A 17,498-nucleotide genomic window follows, 5' to 3' on the forward strand; every position below is an offset into this window, starting at 1 on the left:
TTCTCCAGCCCATGTTTTACCATCTTGTAAACAATAATATAAGAGGAGACTTTTTATAATATAACCTTATTGAGCTTACCTTTGTTGAAAGAACACCAGCTCTAACAAATGTGTCTCTGAGATTGCCTGTTGCTTCTTCTTAGCTTGAAAGGTTCAAGCCAATCCTGAATTTGTAGCAGCAGCACGCACACATCATCTCTGGGTTCAGCATCCACCCTATATATGCTCTGTTAAGGAAAATTCTGGGTTGAGAGACTACTCAACAGCCCAGCTCATTGGGGTACAAGTCCCCCGTGGATCCATGTGGTCAGCAAAAGAAGGAAATTCCAGCCAAGCAATTTGGAGCAAAACAGCAGTCAGTAGACTTAGATCCTTTATCTAAGTCTCACCCTATTCTCATGTCTGTTGCTTGTTTTAAATTGTTTTGACATTGCACCCTGGAACCTTATGGTAATAAATTGAAATGATAATTTAAAAAGTGACATAATTAAAACAAAAATGTTAGTGCTAACAACCAGACAGGCAAGAAAAAGGCACAAAAGAAGGGGTAGAAGCAGTACCGTTTGTGGAAGAGTTCATGAAGCACCCAATGAGCAGCTCCTTGGACTTGGGATGGGACTATACGCAACAGCACCTACATCACAGAAGACAGAGGGAGGAATTATTTTTTTTAAGGGGGAAATAAAAAATCCCCAATCATTGAGTTTTTTACGTTCTTGGAGTGACAGAGTAAGTGCCACATGGACAGAATGCAGCTGTATTTCTTAACTGACTCTTGACACTGGAAGAATTCAGAAACTGTTTATTTGGCATTAAGGTCTAGTTCTCAAACTGATTTTGAGGGTGAACCACTTCAGATTGTCAGTGGGGTTCCGAAGACTAAATCTTCCTCCCATAGAAAAGAAAACTCACCCACATATAAAATTAGCTCATAGCAGAAAAGATTGAGCTAGAATTCATCTCCCTAACGTTTGGCTTTCTATGTGTATCCCACTATACACATATAGTGTATATAGTGGGATATAGTGTTTCCTACTATATCCCACTATGGATATAGTGGGAAAATTTTAAAAGTCAATGTCACCTCATGCTCAGGGTTCACTCGCTGCTGTTGAACCTGCGCAACAGGTTCAACAGCAGCGAGTGAACCCTGAGCATGAGGTGACATTGACTTTTAAAATTTTCCCACTATATCCCAGAATACAGTTCACACAGCATCATCAATATATCATTGGTACATCACTAATATGTCACAAAAGGGGAAGGTTACACAAGAATAGCATAGGCAAACATGTCTTACAGGTAAGTACCCACCACCCAAAAGTACAACAGAACTTCCTTTGCATGTCTGGAGCCTGAGGCAAGCCTGGTGATGAGATTTGGCTTCCCTTGGAGAACAATGAGCCCCGCAATTGTCACTTCTGGGCATTTCCTGGGGTAGGAGGTGTGTGTACATGTCTTCAATCTTGGGGAGGTGGCAGGGGGAAAAGTCCTTTTTCCAAGGGCAAAAGGCGTTGGAATGGAGGAACTTTGCAAAGGGGTTGATTTTAAATGATTTCATAGAATCAGAATCATAGAGTTGGAAGAGACCACAAGGGCCATCGAGTCCAACCCCCTGCCAAGCAGGAAACACCATCAGAGCACTCCTGACATATGGTTGTCAAGCCTCTGCTTAAAGACCTCCAAAGAAGGAGATTCCACCACACTCCTTGGCAGCAAATTCCACTGTCGAACAGCTCTTACTGTCAGGAAGTTCTTCCTAATGTTTAGGAGGAATCTTCTTTCTTGGAGTTTGGATCCATTGCTCCGTGTCCGCTTCTCTGGAGCAGCAGAAAACAACCTTTCTCCCTCCTCTATGTGACATCCTTTTCTATATTTGAACATGGCTATCATATCACCCCTTAACCTCCTCTTCTCCAGGCTAAACAAGCCCAGCTCCCTTAGCCGTTCCTCATAAGGCATCATTTCCAGGCCTTTGACCATTTTGGTTGCCCTCCTCTGGACACGTTCCAGTTTGTCAGTGTCCTTCTTGAACTGTGGTGCCCAGAACTGGACACAGTACTCCAGGTGAGGTCTGACCAGAGCAGAATACAGTGGCACTATTACTTCCCTTGATCTAGATGCTATACTCCTATTGATGCAGCTCAGAATTGCATTGGCTTTTTTAGCTGCCGCAATTTATAAAGCTAGGTATCTTCCCTGAGCTGTCAAGTCAAAAGGATACATTCAGGCATAATATTTGTAACATTTAACAATTTTAAAGATGTGCTCCCCCCTGTAATTTCCCTAACAGCTCTAAGCTGCTTAAATCTTTTGAGAGCTGGGAAATTCCCTTAGTTGCCTCTGTAGCTGCAGAAAAGCTGCCTCTCTCCCAGACGTTTGCACTCCTTCGCTCCCCGCCAAGGTCAGCCTGCTAATGACTGTCCTATTAGGTTACCGTGCCTGGATAGAGTTTGCCATAGAAACTCAGGCGCTTGCCCTACAGGTCTGAAATTGATCCAGAAGTGCTGAAACTGCCGGGATGGTTTAGCTGGGTAACAGGTCCTCATTCTGTGCTACTGGTGCAGGCTAGGCCCTGCGCAAGAGAGGTAAGCTTTGCTTGACATGCATTCATGTGGAGGAAGGGAAAGAGGGTCAGGGGAATCAACGCAGAAGACTTCTTAAATTGTTGTCAAAGGAGCTCTTGCAAAAGGAAGCAAATGTTTTTGACTAACAACAGCTTTTTAAAAATAACAAACCCATCACAGACTGCAAGCTGCTTCTTTGCAGTTGTGTCAGGGTGGAGGATGAGGGGGAGGCTATTAGAATAGCCCTGGAAATTAGCACAACACATTTCTGAGGCATTAGCAGGATGCAGCAATTAGTGACTGAAGCTTTGACACCCAGGGAGAAGTGGAGCAGGCAGGCCCTACCTTCTCTCTCTCTCTCTCTCTCTCTCTCTCTCTCTCTCTCTCTCTCTCTCTCTCACACACACACACACACACACACACACACACACAGCAGTGCAGAACTGGCACTGTCCACAGGTGCCACATCATACCCATTCCTTATTTGTGAGAACTTCTCCTTTTAGTGTGGCAGCACCTAGACTTTGGAACTCCCTGCCTGTTGATATCAGGCAGGTGCCTTCACTGTACCCTTGCTAAAAAAATATTTTTGTTTAGACAAGCCTACCCAGAAGTTTAGAAAGTTGAAGCAAGTTTTCATCTGTTTTCAGTTTATTGTTATTTTAACTTCTTATTGATAATGTTTTATCTTTTTTTTGTAAACCATGTTGAGATTTTTTTTGCCTTTTACAGTCTAGTGGTGTATAAACTTTATGAAATAAATAAACATGCTTTATGGGTGCATGTAGCTCTGACTGATATGTGCAACAGTGCAGCTAAAATGGAATCCTTGTGGTGTGGCATTGTTAGGTGCTTTAAAAATCTGGAGCCTAGAAACAAATTTACATATGCCAATTAATAGTTGTAGATGCAAATTTTAGAATTTCAGTGCCACAGAAGGCAAGCCTATTAGTGCCCCTCTCCAACTCTCCCTTGACAGATTCTCCAGTTAACTTGCACCCCAAATCAGCTCCTCTTCAATTTACACACACATTAATTCTCCAGCAGAGCCTGCCCCAAATCACTTCATTTCCCCTCCATTTACCCACTTTCATTGCCCTCCAATTTTTCTCTAGATAAATTTCAGTTACACGAATTTCTTGCTTCAAATTAATATTCAACCCAGTAACCCAGATCATTGCCCCTTCCTGCCCAATTCAGTTCCCCAGAAATGCACCACCCATTTAGAAGCACACAGAGCACTTGGAATAAGAGGACATGAATCTTTTCCTAAGTCCATCAAACTCAATATTGCCTACTACACAATGACTGACAACTGCTCTCTAGGGTTTCAGGCAAGGGGCATTCCAAGTCCTGTCTCTCAACCCTGGAGCTTCTACATGTAAATCAGGTGCTGTGGTTTCAGTCCTCATGGTTTTGAATAAAGGGCTGCTAGCCTTAGCTAGATGGGCTGATGCTATGGCACAGTTCAAGGCAGCTTCCAGTGTTCCTCTTTGCGATGGCATCTCCCCACCTCCTTCTGAAGCAAACTGTCGCTGTCCTCCTGTCTCAACCCACGTGAGCCTTGTCTGCTGTTGCATTAGCGTCGACTTCAATTTGCTCACACAACACCCAGACTGGGCCTCTAATCCAGTTTAGCTCTTGACCAGTTCTAATTCCCTTCAGAGGCCTCAGTGACAAGAAGACATGGCCATTGTCTGGGTCTGACTTAGTCGATCCATCTACCCACTTGGTTGTAATATCCCCCCCCCCCAAAAAAAGCAGGCAAGTGGGGAGACAATGGAGGGAAGGAGTAGGGCTCAGCCCTGCTGGAGCTCAGTCACATCTTCCTAGCTTGACGGAATGGGAAGGTAAAAGCTCCAACCCAGGTTGGGTGAACTTCTCGGGTGACCTGGCCTTCCACATTCTCAAGAACGTGGCCTGGTCAGCACTGTGGGCTTGGGAGACTCTTGTACCCAAGTACTCCATTTTCCGTGGCAAGTGAAGCTTTGGGGTAGGGGAAGCAGCTTCCCAAGCTGAAGAGAACCACAAAACCCCAGACCCCGCGGAGACCCCAGACCCCGTGGAGAAATGACGGCAGCCTTCTTCGCAAGACCTCAGCCAGATCCTAATGGCCTGCAATTTCTGTAAGTCTTTCCTTAAGACCTGGGAGTGGAGGAACGAGGTGGCTTCTTCAGGCAGCTGTCGCCGGGGTGAGGGGCAGCAGTGGTCAACCCCTCTCAGCTCCTCAGCCATTTTTCTCTGTGTGTGGCCTGTCCTGAGCTTCACACCCCCTGACACAGCTGCCCTGCTGGAGGATGCTGCCCCATGGTCAGGGCCAAAGTAAGGGCCAGTCAGGTGAGTGTACAGGAGGCTGCCTTAGACTGTAGGGCATGTATTTCCAGAAAGGATATACAAGGACAGTGTTTGAGTCTGGTCCCTCCTGCAGAACCTGGACCCTGTGTCTGTGTCTCTGTTGTGCATTTCCATCGTCTGTGAGTGGCCGCTTTAGTTGAGGGGGCTGTGTCTGTCGGCAAGATCAGGCCCACCCAGACTGCACCTGTTCTGGAATTGTTTTGTTTAATCCGTTGTGTGTGGGGAGGAAAGGTGGGAGATATATATATCACAATGAAAGGGAATATTGTTGTCCAGAATGGGATGTACATAGGAAGCTGCCTTACTCTGAGACCAGTGATCCATCTAGTTTAGTACTGGCTGCACTGACTGGCAGTAGCTTGCCAGGGTTTGAAGCAGGGGTTTCTCTCCCAGCTGTACCTGGAGATGCCATTGAGGATTGAGCCTGGGACCTTCTGCATGCAAAGCAGGTGTTCTACCCCTGAGTCACAGCTCTTCTTAAAATAATAATAATAATAAGATCCCTGGTCCATCTAGCTGCCTACACTGACTGGCAGCGGCTCTCGAAGTTTCAAGCAGGGGTCTCTCCCAGCCCTGCCAGATGCTCCAAGTGTGCCTATTTTCCAGGGACCTCCCTGATTTAGAGAAGCCTGTTTCTGATTTTATCCCAGAATGTCCCACTTTTCCTTAGGATGTCTCTGTTTTCACTGGAGAAATGTTGGAGGGTATGGCGTTATCTGACCCCTGAGTCATCTGAAGGCAATTCTGTATAGGGAAATTTAAAAAAAAATGTTTAATGTTCTATTATCTTTTTATATATGTTGGAAGCTGCCCAGAGTGGTTGGGGCAACCAAGTAAAATGTGTGGAGTATAAATTGTAAAAAATTATGGAATGGGACATCCTTATTTCCATCAGATAAATGTTGGAGGATATGCCCTACCTGGAGCTGCCACCAGGGATTGGACCTGGGACCTTTGGCCTCCAAAGCAGATGCTCTGTTAAGAAGCTACAGTCCCTCCCATAGGTGCCAGAGGTTGTCTCAACTGAAGTCTGATCCCATTTAGGATAAATAAGGAACAGACAGCCAGGCAACTGAACATCTAATTGTAAGTTGGGAGTTGAATGGCAATGAGGTCCAATGGCAAACTTACTTCATATCTTTGACAAAGTAGGCTCGAGGCCACAAAAGCTTAGGCCAAAATATATTAAATCACTAGTCTTTCAGAAGCCATAGAACTTTTTTCTTATGTTGTTGGAAGAGCTCATCATGTTGTCCTCTCGGGAAAGTTCTCAAAGGAGTGGCTGATCACACAAATGTTGGTATTTGTGTTTGAAATTGTGCATATGGTTGGAAAGAACTTGATTAAGACCACATTCACAACTTACATCTCAGATAATGCCTCTTTAAACAGTCATGGCTCCCCACCCAAAGAATTCTGGGAGCTATAGCTTGTCAAGGGTGCTGAGAGTTGTTAAAGGTAAAGGGGACCCCTGACCATTAGGTCCAGTCGTGGCCGACTCTGGGGTTGCGGCACTCATCTTGCTTTATTGGCCAAGGGAGCCGGCGTACAGCTTCCGGGTCATGTGGCCAGCATGACTAAGCCACTTCTGGCGAACCAGAGCAGTGTATGGAAACGCCGTTTACCTTCCCGCCGTAGCGGTACCTATTTATCTACTTGCATTGGCATGCTTTCGAACTGCTAGGTTGGCAGGAGCTGGGACTGAGCAACGGGAGCTCACCCCATTGCAGGGATTCAAACCGCCGACCTTCCGATCGACAAGCCCTAAGGTCTGTGGCTTAACCCACAGTGCCACTTGCATCTCGGCTGAGAGTTGTTAGGAGGCCCCTATTCCCTTCACAGGGCCACAATTACCAGAGTTTCCTAGGAAGAGGGATTGACTGTTAAACCACTCTGGGAGTGGAAACTGGGCCGGGGGGTGGAGGTCAAGGGGTCTCCTAACATTCCTAATAGCACCTTTAACTGATTAGCAACCTGGGAGCTGTCGTTTGTTAAGGGTGCTAATTGTTAGGGGGCTCTTATTCCACTCATGGGACTGCAGTTCCCAGATGGGTTTATCCATTAACCTTTCTTCACAGGGAACTCTGTGAGGGGAAAATGGGTCTTCTAATAACTCTCCCCTGCCAGATTCATTTATTTTTTTAGGGGAATCCACAACTGTTTAAAGTGCTGTCCTAGTGTTTTAGATGTTTGGTGGGAACATGGCCTGAATCAAGGAACTGTTCTTTCCATGAGGGAACCAGATTCAGCGGCTGACCTTTCCACACTCTCCTTTTCCCCAGTCACCGCCATGCCAACTACCAACGATGGGTGGCCTGAGGAATTTGGGTTCAAGATCAGCGGGAATGGCCCTTGCTACATCTTGGCCGTGGAAGAAGGCAGCAGCGCCCAGCTGGCCGGCCTCCAGCTGGGAGACCAGATCCTGGAGATTGAAGGCCAGCATGTCTCCTCCATGAACGCTGAGGCGCTGGTTGCCCTGGCGAAGCAGTGTGAGAATGTGCCCCCCAGCATTGGGGTGGTCTCGCGCATCCAGCAGGTGGAACTCAAGCCGGGCCAAGAGGGGCGCTTTGGCTTCACTCTGGCGTGCGAGGGAGGATGCCCCTTGCAAGTGGGGAGCGTGGATCCTGCCTCGCCAGCCTCCGAATGCGGGGTCAAAGCTGGCGACTACATCCTGGAGATCAACGGGACCCCAGTTAAGCTCTATGAAGAGGCGGCTGTCATGATCCAGGCGTGCCAGGGAAAGGGCCTCAGGTTGGGGCTCCTGCGCCTCGGGCGGCAGCAGAGGTGGGCCAGCAGCAGCGTGAGGGAGTTTGTCCAAAGCGCTGACGCCATCCATCAAGAGCGGAGGCAGAAGGCGCATGAGTTCAGCAAGAAGGTAAGGCTGTTTCTGAAACAGGAGCTTTTGGCAGAATTTGGACTGCAACTCCCATCAGCCCCAGCCAGCACAGGACTGAAAGGAATTGTGGTCCAGACCATCTAGAGTAGTGGTTCCCAAAGTACCGCCTTTCTGGGGGGCAGTGGGATTGCCTGTTCGGTTGCTAAGAGGCAAGCAGGTGGCAAGGGGGTGTTGGAGGTGCAAAGGATTATCAGGCTTTGAAAAGCTGGGACCACTGGATCAAGTTTATCCATTTTGCTGAATTAATTCAACTAAATGGCTCTAACTGGATTGTCAATAAATGTGCAATTAATTGTTACTGTCTTAATTTTTATTCTGTTATTATATTCTTTAGAGGGTTGTACAAACTGCTATTTTGAATATTGTTTTTTATAGGGTGGGGTAGGGGGTACTGGGGGTGAATTTATGGAACCAAGGAGGTAGTGGTCTCAATTTTTATTTTTTTATTTTTGGGAAACCACTGATCTAGTGAGTACAGGTAGGGGAGAAGTCTTGCTCAGTTCTCATTTAAAGGCACATGAGATCTGTGCATTCTGAAACAATGTGAGATCCGAAAAACAGCTATCTGTCAACATTTGGCACTTTTCTGAATTTTCACATTTTTCTGAATTTTGTGATGCAGCTCTCCAACCAAACAATGTTTACATAGATTCATATATTAGGCTCTGCTTATGATCTTTCTTTCAAAAGTGAAATGGTATAAAGTATGTATGTGGAGGAGATCTTTTTATTTTATTTGCTGATTTGTGTTCCAAATGTGAGGTAGGTTAGGCAGAGATATAGTGACTGTGGCCTAAGATGAGCCAGTGAGCTTCCTGGTTGAGTGGGAATTTGAACCCTGGTTCCCCAGAGTCTTACACTCTAGCAGGGTCAGCAGGAAATGGATGGCAAAGAAATCTTATTCCTCTTTGGAGAAATGCTCTTTTTTGTTGTGTTTTAATTGCTGCTGTCCATCACTATGGTGTTTTGTAATGCTTAGCTGTTTATATTTCAAATACTGTGGTACCTCAGGTTAAGTACTTAATTCATTCCAGAGGTCCGTTCTTAACCTGAAACTGTTCGTAACCTGAAGCACCACTTTAGCTAATGGGGCCTCCAGCTGCCGCAGCGCTGCCAGAGCACGATTTCTGTTCTCATCCTGAAGCAAAGTTCTTAACCCGAGGTCCTATTTCTGGGTTAGCGCAGTCTGTAACCTGAAGCATATGTAACCTGAAGCGTATGTAGCCCGAGGTACCACTGTAAATGAAAAAGTACAGATGGTGACAGTTGAATTGGATCTTAAATGTATGCAGAATGAGGGGCAGAGACCTCTCATGGCAGCATTTGTGGGTGACAGCACAACAGCATCGCTGGGGCAAGATGTGTTAGTGGGAAAGAGAAGCATTCTCTTTGTTCCTCCCCAAGGTGTAGACTAAAAAGTCCCGATGAGCTGTAATTCTGAAATTTCACACTGCAGTCTCCCTTTGAAATTCCTTTGTCAGAAAATCTTTTAGATCAATGCAGCTGAGTGTCTTGGGAAATACAGCTTTTAGATCAGCCGTGGAGTATCATGGGAGATGGAGACGTTCCCTCACTAGCTTTTGAAAGTTGCCCTTTCTAATGTCAGATTTGTGCCTGTTAATTCTTCCACATGGAGACTGTTTGTCCTACGTAGAAGCCAGAAGGACATTGGTGGCAGATAATGGCATATAACATGTTGGAAGATGAGCAAATATATGAACCCAGCTGAAGATGCTCCTAGGACATGGAATGATGTTGTCATGTCCTTTTGTGATGTCACAGACCGCCTGTAGCTAACGGCAACAGTTCACCCTCCCCAGGCCTGACATTGTAGGGGCACCTCACCAGCAACTCACTTATTAAAAAATATTCCTTTCGTGTATGCTAACACCAGGGAGGGGTACATCATATAACTCAGACAGAATAGACATTACACTTGAATGTGTTTTGAAAAACACTTATTTGGAACTATAAGTTGGCATGCTTTCTAAAGGGACGGGAATGTCTTGAGAAAGCCTTGTTGGCTCCAGCCAGCCCATGGCCTCCTTCCATGCTTTCATGCACAGTCTTGGGAAAAACTCACCAGCATCAGACGTCCCTGGGGCAGGAGAAACAGATGGTGGTGGGGAATGGCTACCATCCGACAGCATCATCCAGGCACCTCCACTGGCTTCAGCCTGAAAACTTAATCTCTAACTTCAGCCTGCCCACTGCCAAAAGCTCCTTCTATTCATGAATATCCACCAGTCACCTTTCACACATCCCATTTACACTCTTTTACACACCACGTGCCTCAACCACATTCAAAACCTCCCATTCACAAACACACGGCCAGCCGACATCCACGAAGAACACCATTTGCTCATCTTTCACTCTCCATTCAGACTTGATTCCAAATGAGAACCCCCACTGGCTTCCACCCACCAAACATCTGCCAACTTCCACTAGGTCCATCACCACACATCAGCCAACTTCAGATCATGGATATCAGCCAATCCCTCTTAGGAAGTAAACTTGCCTTGTTATCGTTCCATAGCCTCCTGCAGCATTCTTCATAGCATCCTCCACTCACCTGCCAATTTTGTCTCCTCCAAGTGGAAGAAGACTGGGCAGTGCTGAATATCACAACTACTGCCCACTGTGTTCTGCTAGAGAAGAGGAAAAAGCCCCACCTTTATATCCACTCAGCAGACATGTGCCTTTGTGACATCACAGTCAGTCCTCAGCCAATGGCCACAGAGTAGGGTGCATCATCAGAACCTCTTCAAGCCTCACAGTTGTGGGTACACCCCAGCAGTGATTCATTTTTGTGTGTGTTTGTTTATGGTTAAAAATACTGTATTTTTCACTCCATAAGACGCACCTAGTTTTTAGAGGAGGAAAGGGGGAAAGCCCAATTTTTTTGGGGGGGGGGGTCAGCTCACAGTTGTGCAGCTTCTTTTGCAAAGGGGAAAAGCCCTTTTTTGAGGATCAGCTCAAAGTTGTTGAGCTTACTTTGCAAAGGGAAAGAATCCTGTTTTTATGGGGTTCAACTCGCAGTTCTGCAGCTTCTTTAGGAAAGGGAGACATTTCTACAGTTTCCAGACAGATAATCTAATCAGCCAGTCACATGTCGCTGGGGAAACAAACAGCCTCCATCTGCAGAACATTCAACAATGGAGGCCTGGGCAAGGGGGCGGGGCCAGAAAGGGAGCCAATGATTGGGACACATTCACTCCATAAGACGCACAGGAGGAGGAAAAGGAGGAAAAAGGTGTGTCTTATGGAGCGAAAAATATGGTATTTATTACAGGCCACCCTTCATGGGTACAGTTACTGAACCAGGGAAGATTGTTCAGTCTGAGGACCAGCCTCCCTCACAGGCCATAGGCAACATTTCAGGGGCTGCATGCCAGCAGTGGGCAGGGGCAAAAATTAGATGCAGCCAGATGCAAGGATGGGTGGAGCAGCAGATGTGGCTCTTTTCTTTGCACAGGAGTCTCCACTCCAGCTGTGCAAAAGTCAAAAGTTTACGCACTCTCCTGCCTCTCCAATTCAGGAAAGCAAGAGGCATCACGCAGTTCATGGACACATTCCAGCCGGGCAAGAACACCTGAGGAGCATGTGGAGCAAGGCCAGCAAGGGGTGTGTCCTGGGGAGAGCCCTGGGGGCCAGAAAGTATTCTGAAGGGCCACATTTGGCCTGAAGACTGGAAGGCCTCCATCTGATCGCAAACTAATGATTTTAAAACTCCAAGGGTCATCTCCAACCTCAGTCACATTCAGAGTAGGCCCATTGAATCAATCATCACTTAAGACCACTGATTTCAGTGGGTCTGCTCTGAGTAACGGAAGAGCCATCTAGTGACTGATCAATTAAAACCCTGTTTCTCCAATTTATATTCCTCCCCCCCATTGGTAAAGGATGCCTCTGAGCATGAGCAAGGTGCTGTCTTCATTGGGGTAAGCACAAAAAAACCTCGCCCTGCTCAGAGAACAGAATCTAATAATACAAAAAGAGATTGTGAAAAGCTCCAAAAGGACCTCTCCAAACTTAGTGAGCGGTAAAATGGCAACAGCAATCCAATATAAACAATTGTAAAGTGATGCATGCTGGGGCAAAAAAATCTTAATTTCATGCTCATGGGGTCTGAACTGGTGGTGACTGGCCAGGAACAAGACCTTTGTGGGTAGTTCGATGAAGATGTCAACCTTTTGTGCAGCAGCTGTGAGAAAGGCAAATTCCATGCAAGGAATCACTAGGAAAGAAATTGGAAATAAAACTGTCAATATCATCAGGCACAAATCTATTGTGCAACTGCATTTGAAATACTGTGTATAGTTTCTTGTCACTTCATCTCAAAAAGGATATTGTGGAGCTGGAAAAGTTTCAGAGAAGGGCAATCAAAATGACTCTCCTATGAAGAAAGCTTGCAGCATTTGGGACTTTTTAGTTAGGAAAAAAAAAAGATGAGCCAGAGGTGACATGATAAATTATTCTAAAATGATGCATGGCACTAGGCTTCATGGGCATCCAATGAAACTGAATCTGGGACAGATAAAAGAAAGGACTTCTTCACACAGCACAGAGTTAAACTGTGGAACTCGCTGCCGCAGGAGAAAGTGATGACCATCAACTTGGATGACTTCAACAAAGGATTAGACAAATTCATGGGGGTTTAGACTATAGCCTCTATGGTCACAGGGAGCAATGCGTTTGAATCCCAGTCGCTGGAAACTCCAGGAGGGGAGAGTTGCTTTTGTGCTCAGATCTTTGCTGGCTTCCCACTGGCCCATCTGGTTGGCTCCTGTGAGAACAGGATGCAAGACTAGATGGGCCACTGGCCTGATCTAACTGGCTTTTCTTATGTGTTGTCAAAGTGAATATGGGGACAGGATTTGCCTCTGGATTCTGATGCAAAATCTGGTCTTGTGTTTGTCTCTGATGTATATCCTGTTGTTTATGCTATGGATTTAAGGGCTGTGACTGTGAGCAAGACTGTGACTGCAGCCCAATGCCTATGGGAAAGTTTCATTGTCGAGAATGGGCAGTAGATTAAGAATATAGGAAACTGCCTCATATTGGGTCAGACCATTGGCCCATGTAGCCTAGTATTGTCTACACTGACTGGCAGCAGCACTCCAGGGTTTCACACTGCTCCACCACTGATCTCCCTTCTCTGTCTTCCAAAGAATCCTGCTTTCCTCATCATGAGAGATGGAAAGGGATGCAAGGCAGCTTCCTTGAAGAGACCCTTTTCTTGCTGTCGCTGCTCCAGATGTAGTAACCTTGAAATGTCTGATGCCTCATTAGGACTTCCATCCTGGTCACATGATGGTGCCTTGAAACTGCTGGGTACCTTGTGGTTTCTGGATGTAGGTTACAAAAAGCCTGTGATAATTGGCTTTGGAGAGTATCAAAGTGGGACGAGCACCAGGGGGGATGTGAACAGCTCCCTCTCTTCTGCTTACACATCTCACTCCAGCTCCCATAACCATGCCGGCATTGCGGATGGATTGTTGCAGGGGCGGAGAAACCTATCCAGTTCTGCTGTGTCCCAGGGGAATGCAGGGGAAATGGGTGAATAGGACCAGAGACTAGGGCAAGGCAGAACCTTGGACAGTTCCAGTGAGTCAAGAGCATAAGGACCTGGGAGAGCTCCTAGTGAGTCAGGGAAGATGTTGTCTCAACAAAGGCTTGGAGTCATCTGATACCTTCAAGAGGCTATAAAGCCTTGACCTTCTAGTGATTTTGCCCCTCCCCCCCACCGGAGTACTGTTTGCAATATGTCAGTGTTATGTAGCTTATTCTGCCGTTGCATATGGTTGTAGAGCAGGGAGGCTGCAGGAGAATCAGAGTATGATGGGAGAGCCACCACACCAGGGATAGGCAAACTCGGCCCTCCAGATGTTTTGGGACTACAATCCCCATCATCCCTAACCACTGGTCCTGTTAGCTAGGTATCATGGGAGTTGTAGTCCCAAAACATCTGGAGGGTCGAGTTTGCCTATGCCTGCACCACATCCTCAGGCCAGGGCAGTGTAGCAGGCAGTGCTGAGGATTACTCCTCAAGTGGGGTGACATGCATTATTTGAACCAGAGTCCTCCTCAAATTAACACTGGGACCTTGAGGAACGGGGTCATGACACAACCTACCACTCTTTTGAAAGCATGCACAAAATGTCTGTAGTAGGTGCGAATGAGGGGTGTACAGCTGCATTTATACATCACCCTGAAATGCAGTTTAACATGTTAAGAATGAGCCACTGCAAACATGCACTGTGTGTGTTTCCATATTACCCTATCTTCTGATGAGGGTGAGAGGAGGAGTTCAGAAGCTTTTGCTTTGACTTTCCACCAGCCACAGTTTAGTATGTTGCCCAAACCCTAAACTGTGGTTCATGTTAAGTATGGTTTGTTCATATGGCTTGTTTGTGCTTCATATCAATCAGGCTTCTTTAAACAAACCATACTTTCTCTTGCAAATGTCTGCAGGAAATGGAGTGAAACAAACTTAAGACTAGAGATATTAGAAACCAAAATGGATAGATTTGTCCGTTCCTGAACCTGGCTCATTCTTGTCAACCATAGCTTAGTGTGATGTCCAAACTGGGACAGTGTTTGAAAGTACCCACACAGGGTGTTTGGGGGCAGTTGGGCTCTGCTCAGGCCAGAGTGCACTGGCAATGAGAGGTACTTTCCTTCCCTCTGTTCCTCCTGCGCTTCAAGACCCACCCAGATGTGGGCAGGCTTTGGAGCAAAGGACAGAGTGCCAGAGGGGCTGGTGCTCCCTGGCTTCACCTCTGCCCATCTTGCAGAAAAGGGAGAAGGGGAGTCTGAGCTCCCACCCTGCTGTGGATCAGAGCTGGGTGGTCAGATGTAGTTTGCTGATACTTCGTTGCATTTTAACCCTAACTTTGGTAAAGTGCCCTGGCAACTGGTTGTGTGAGGAGGAGGTGCATCTCTCAATTTCAGTTTCTCTTTGTTTCTCATTTTTTCAATCTTGTGTTCAGTTCTCCACATTTCCACACCACACATGCATATAATCCTTCTGAAAATTCATCAGTATTTAGTGCTGTTTTCTCCTAATATATGCATCTGGACATGCAACATTGACCAATATGATGCATTTTTTCTGTTATTTTCATTAATGTATGTATTTGTATGCACGTTGTATATGCAGTTTTGCACATGTTACTTGACTGGAGAACTGCATTGCAAAATTCAGGAAAGTATGCATTTCCAAGGATGGGTGTTTCAGTTTGCATACTGTTTTGGAAATGGTGATTTTGGCAGGTCTGCCTTTGAATGTGACCTGAGTTGAATTTCTCGTTCCTTCCCCATTGAATGTTGGTGTAAAAACCAGATAGAGATACTTAATAAAACTTGAGCTGGGCTTTGTAGCTGTCACTTTAACAGCCATTTGATCTGCAGCAGTGAGCAGGTTGGGTTCTGTTTCATCTGGAGATTTCTCTCTCTCTCCTACATAGAGTCATTGAAGATAATCAAGGGACATGTAGAAATATTGCTCACATTCAAATAGGCTGTTCCATGGCTCTGAATGTAGATTAGAAACTTTTTATGAAGTTCTTTGTGGAGCTCTGTAAGGAAGAGTTCACCCTTCTTCTTGGGTTTGCCATAACTAGACTGCCACTAGAGGAAGGCAGGGAGGTTTCTTCCCAGAGGCAATAGAAAGGAGGTATTTTCCTGCTCTCTGACAGAGCCAATAGAAAGTAGGATACTGCTTTGCCTACATTTCCCAACCTGCCTTGGGGTCTAAAAAGGGGGAAAGGTGCTATCTCTTCTTAAAAGGGCAGCATTGTTATTCCTTCTACCTAATATAGTGGTACCTCGGGTTACATACGCTTCAGGTTACATACGCTTCAGGTTACAGACTCCGCTAACCCAGAAATAGTACCTCAGGTTAAGAACTTTGCTTCAGGATGAGAACAGAAATCATGCTCTGGTGGCACAGCGGCAGCGGGAGGCCCCATTAGCTAAAGTGGTGCTTCAGGTTAAGAACAGTTTCAGGTTAAGAACGGACCTCCGGAACGAATTAAGTACTTAACCCGAGGTAACACTGTACACAGATTTGGTATCACTAAATAACTGAACCCCGGGGGTCAGAATAGGCTCTGTACCAGGAAAGGTTCCACTTGCTCTCTAAATGGGACCCAACAAGAAGGATAAGAGAGGTCAGCTTGCACCTTCTGTTAAAGCAAGAGAAGGGAGTCCTTTTCAGCCTGAGGGCCACATGCCTCTGTGGGCAAACTTCTGGGCTGGCATTTGCCAATGGTGGGTGGAGCCAGAGGCCACGTGGGTGGAGCAACCCTTCCTTTTGCACATGCTCATTGGACATTGTCCCAGCCATGCAAATACCAAATATATATCTCTCCATCCTCTATTAAGGCACGCAAAAGACATGACTGTAATTCAGGAGCACACTCTAGCCTCTGATGAGAGTGCAGAACAGGGGAAATGAGGAGTGGAGTTTGGGGAGAGGTCCTGGCCCTGGGAAGGTGATAACGATCTGCAATTATTGCAGACTAAAAAAGGGCACACCTGGTACTGGAGTCGGGATCATGTGGGGTGCACATTGTGGAGTTTTGTTTTTAAAACGCTTTGAGGGTTCTTTGCTGCCCTCCTCTGGTGAGCACCAGAATTTGCCCACCATATTGCAGCCATCACTGGAGCAGACCCTTCGCCATGCAGTTGCCCCAAGTGTGACCTTATAAACTTTTTATTTTCAGCTTGAAAAAACAGATTGGGTGGTCAAAAGCCCAATATCCCATCTTCCCATAATGGGATGGGATTGCCTTTCTGCTTTTTAACTTTGAGCCTCTGTAGCAATGCATTCTAGGCCTGTCATAGTCACCCTGACAGGTCCTGTTTTGTTCGTAGGGAATAATACTAGGAATAAAGACTCCAGGTACCTAAAACAAGAATACAGAGGAAAGGAATTTGCTACCTTGAAAAGTTTATTGTTTCTAGGTCTGGAAGCCTTTTGGAGGTGGTGGGTGGAATGTTTATCTCTCTATTTTTGTGTAAAAAACACCACAGTTTCATTTTTCCAAAAACAACAGCAAAGTGGTTTACGATCTCACATAACAAATTGAAATTGCAACCTCCACCATTTCCCACTTTGCTCTGTCCTTTGTGCAGGTGCAAGAGATCCTGGGTGACCAACCAGAGGTGAAAGAGAAGATGTTCACCATCTTAAAGCAATATGCAGCTGAGAGGAAGGTTGATTACTTAGCTTACGCCCTCCCCATGATCCTCACCAAGGACTCGCACCACCTCCTTATAGACAATATCAGGTACTGAGTTTTGGACACCTTTTCTATGCTATCCTCCCTGCCCTTGTAGATAACCTTCATGCAGCATAGGCATGTGAGATGAGTGGCACAAAGGTCTCACCTGATTTCTTCAATGGACTTAACTGTCAGGGGTCCTTTGCCTTTACCTTTTTATTGCTTGGGAACTTTTCACAGGTATCTGGTTGGGCACTGTGAGAAAAAGATGCTGGACTTGATGGGCTTTCTTTGGTTTGATCCAGCTGCAGGGCTCATCTTACCTTCCTGCTGGCCTGCTTTGCCTCTATTATCCTCTTCCATCTCTTCCTGCATGCCAGGATGGGTAAATCTGCCAATTCCAGGTTCTCTCAGTTTCTCTGTTTTCCAGTTTTCAGCTCAGTCTGCCAC

At 46.1% G+C, this 17,498-nt stretch overlaps 1 protein-coding gene across 3 annotated transcripts in view; it reads left to right on the forward strand.

Annotated features, from left to right (window-relative positions):
* The first annotated feature begins 1,284 nt into the window (after positions 1-1,284).
* GRID2IP (Grid2 interacting protein) overlaps positions 1,285-17,498 on the forward strand; it is a 61,500-nt gene continuing 45,286 nt past the window's right edge. For 2 of the 3 annotated variants that reach the window (XM_081888960.1, XM_081888961.1), the window contains exons 1-2: positions 6,818-7,797; positions 16,960-17,114. In XM_081888960.1, the coding sequence (XP_081745086.1) occupies positions 7,153-7,797; positions 16,960-17,114 (800 nt within the window). In that variant the 5' untranslated portion in view covers positions 6,818-7,152. Of the gene's footprint in view, positions 1,445-6,817; positions 7,798-16,959; positions 17,115-17,498 lie in introns of those variants that run through there. The other variant, XM_081888962.1, reaches the window with a different exon arrangement.

Source organism: Podarcis melisellensis (assembly GCF_964234715.1).
Source record: "Podarcis melisellensis genome assembly, chromosome: 14".
Lineage (NCBI taxonomy): Eukaryota > Metazoa > Chordata > Lepidosauria > Squamata > Lacertidae > Podarcis > Podarcis melisellensis.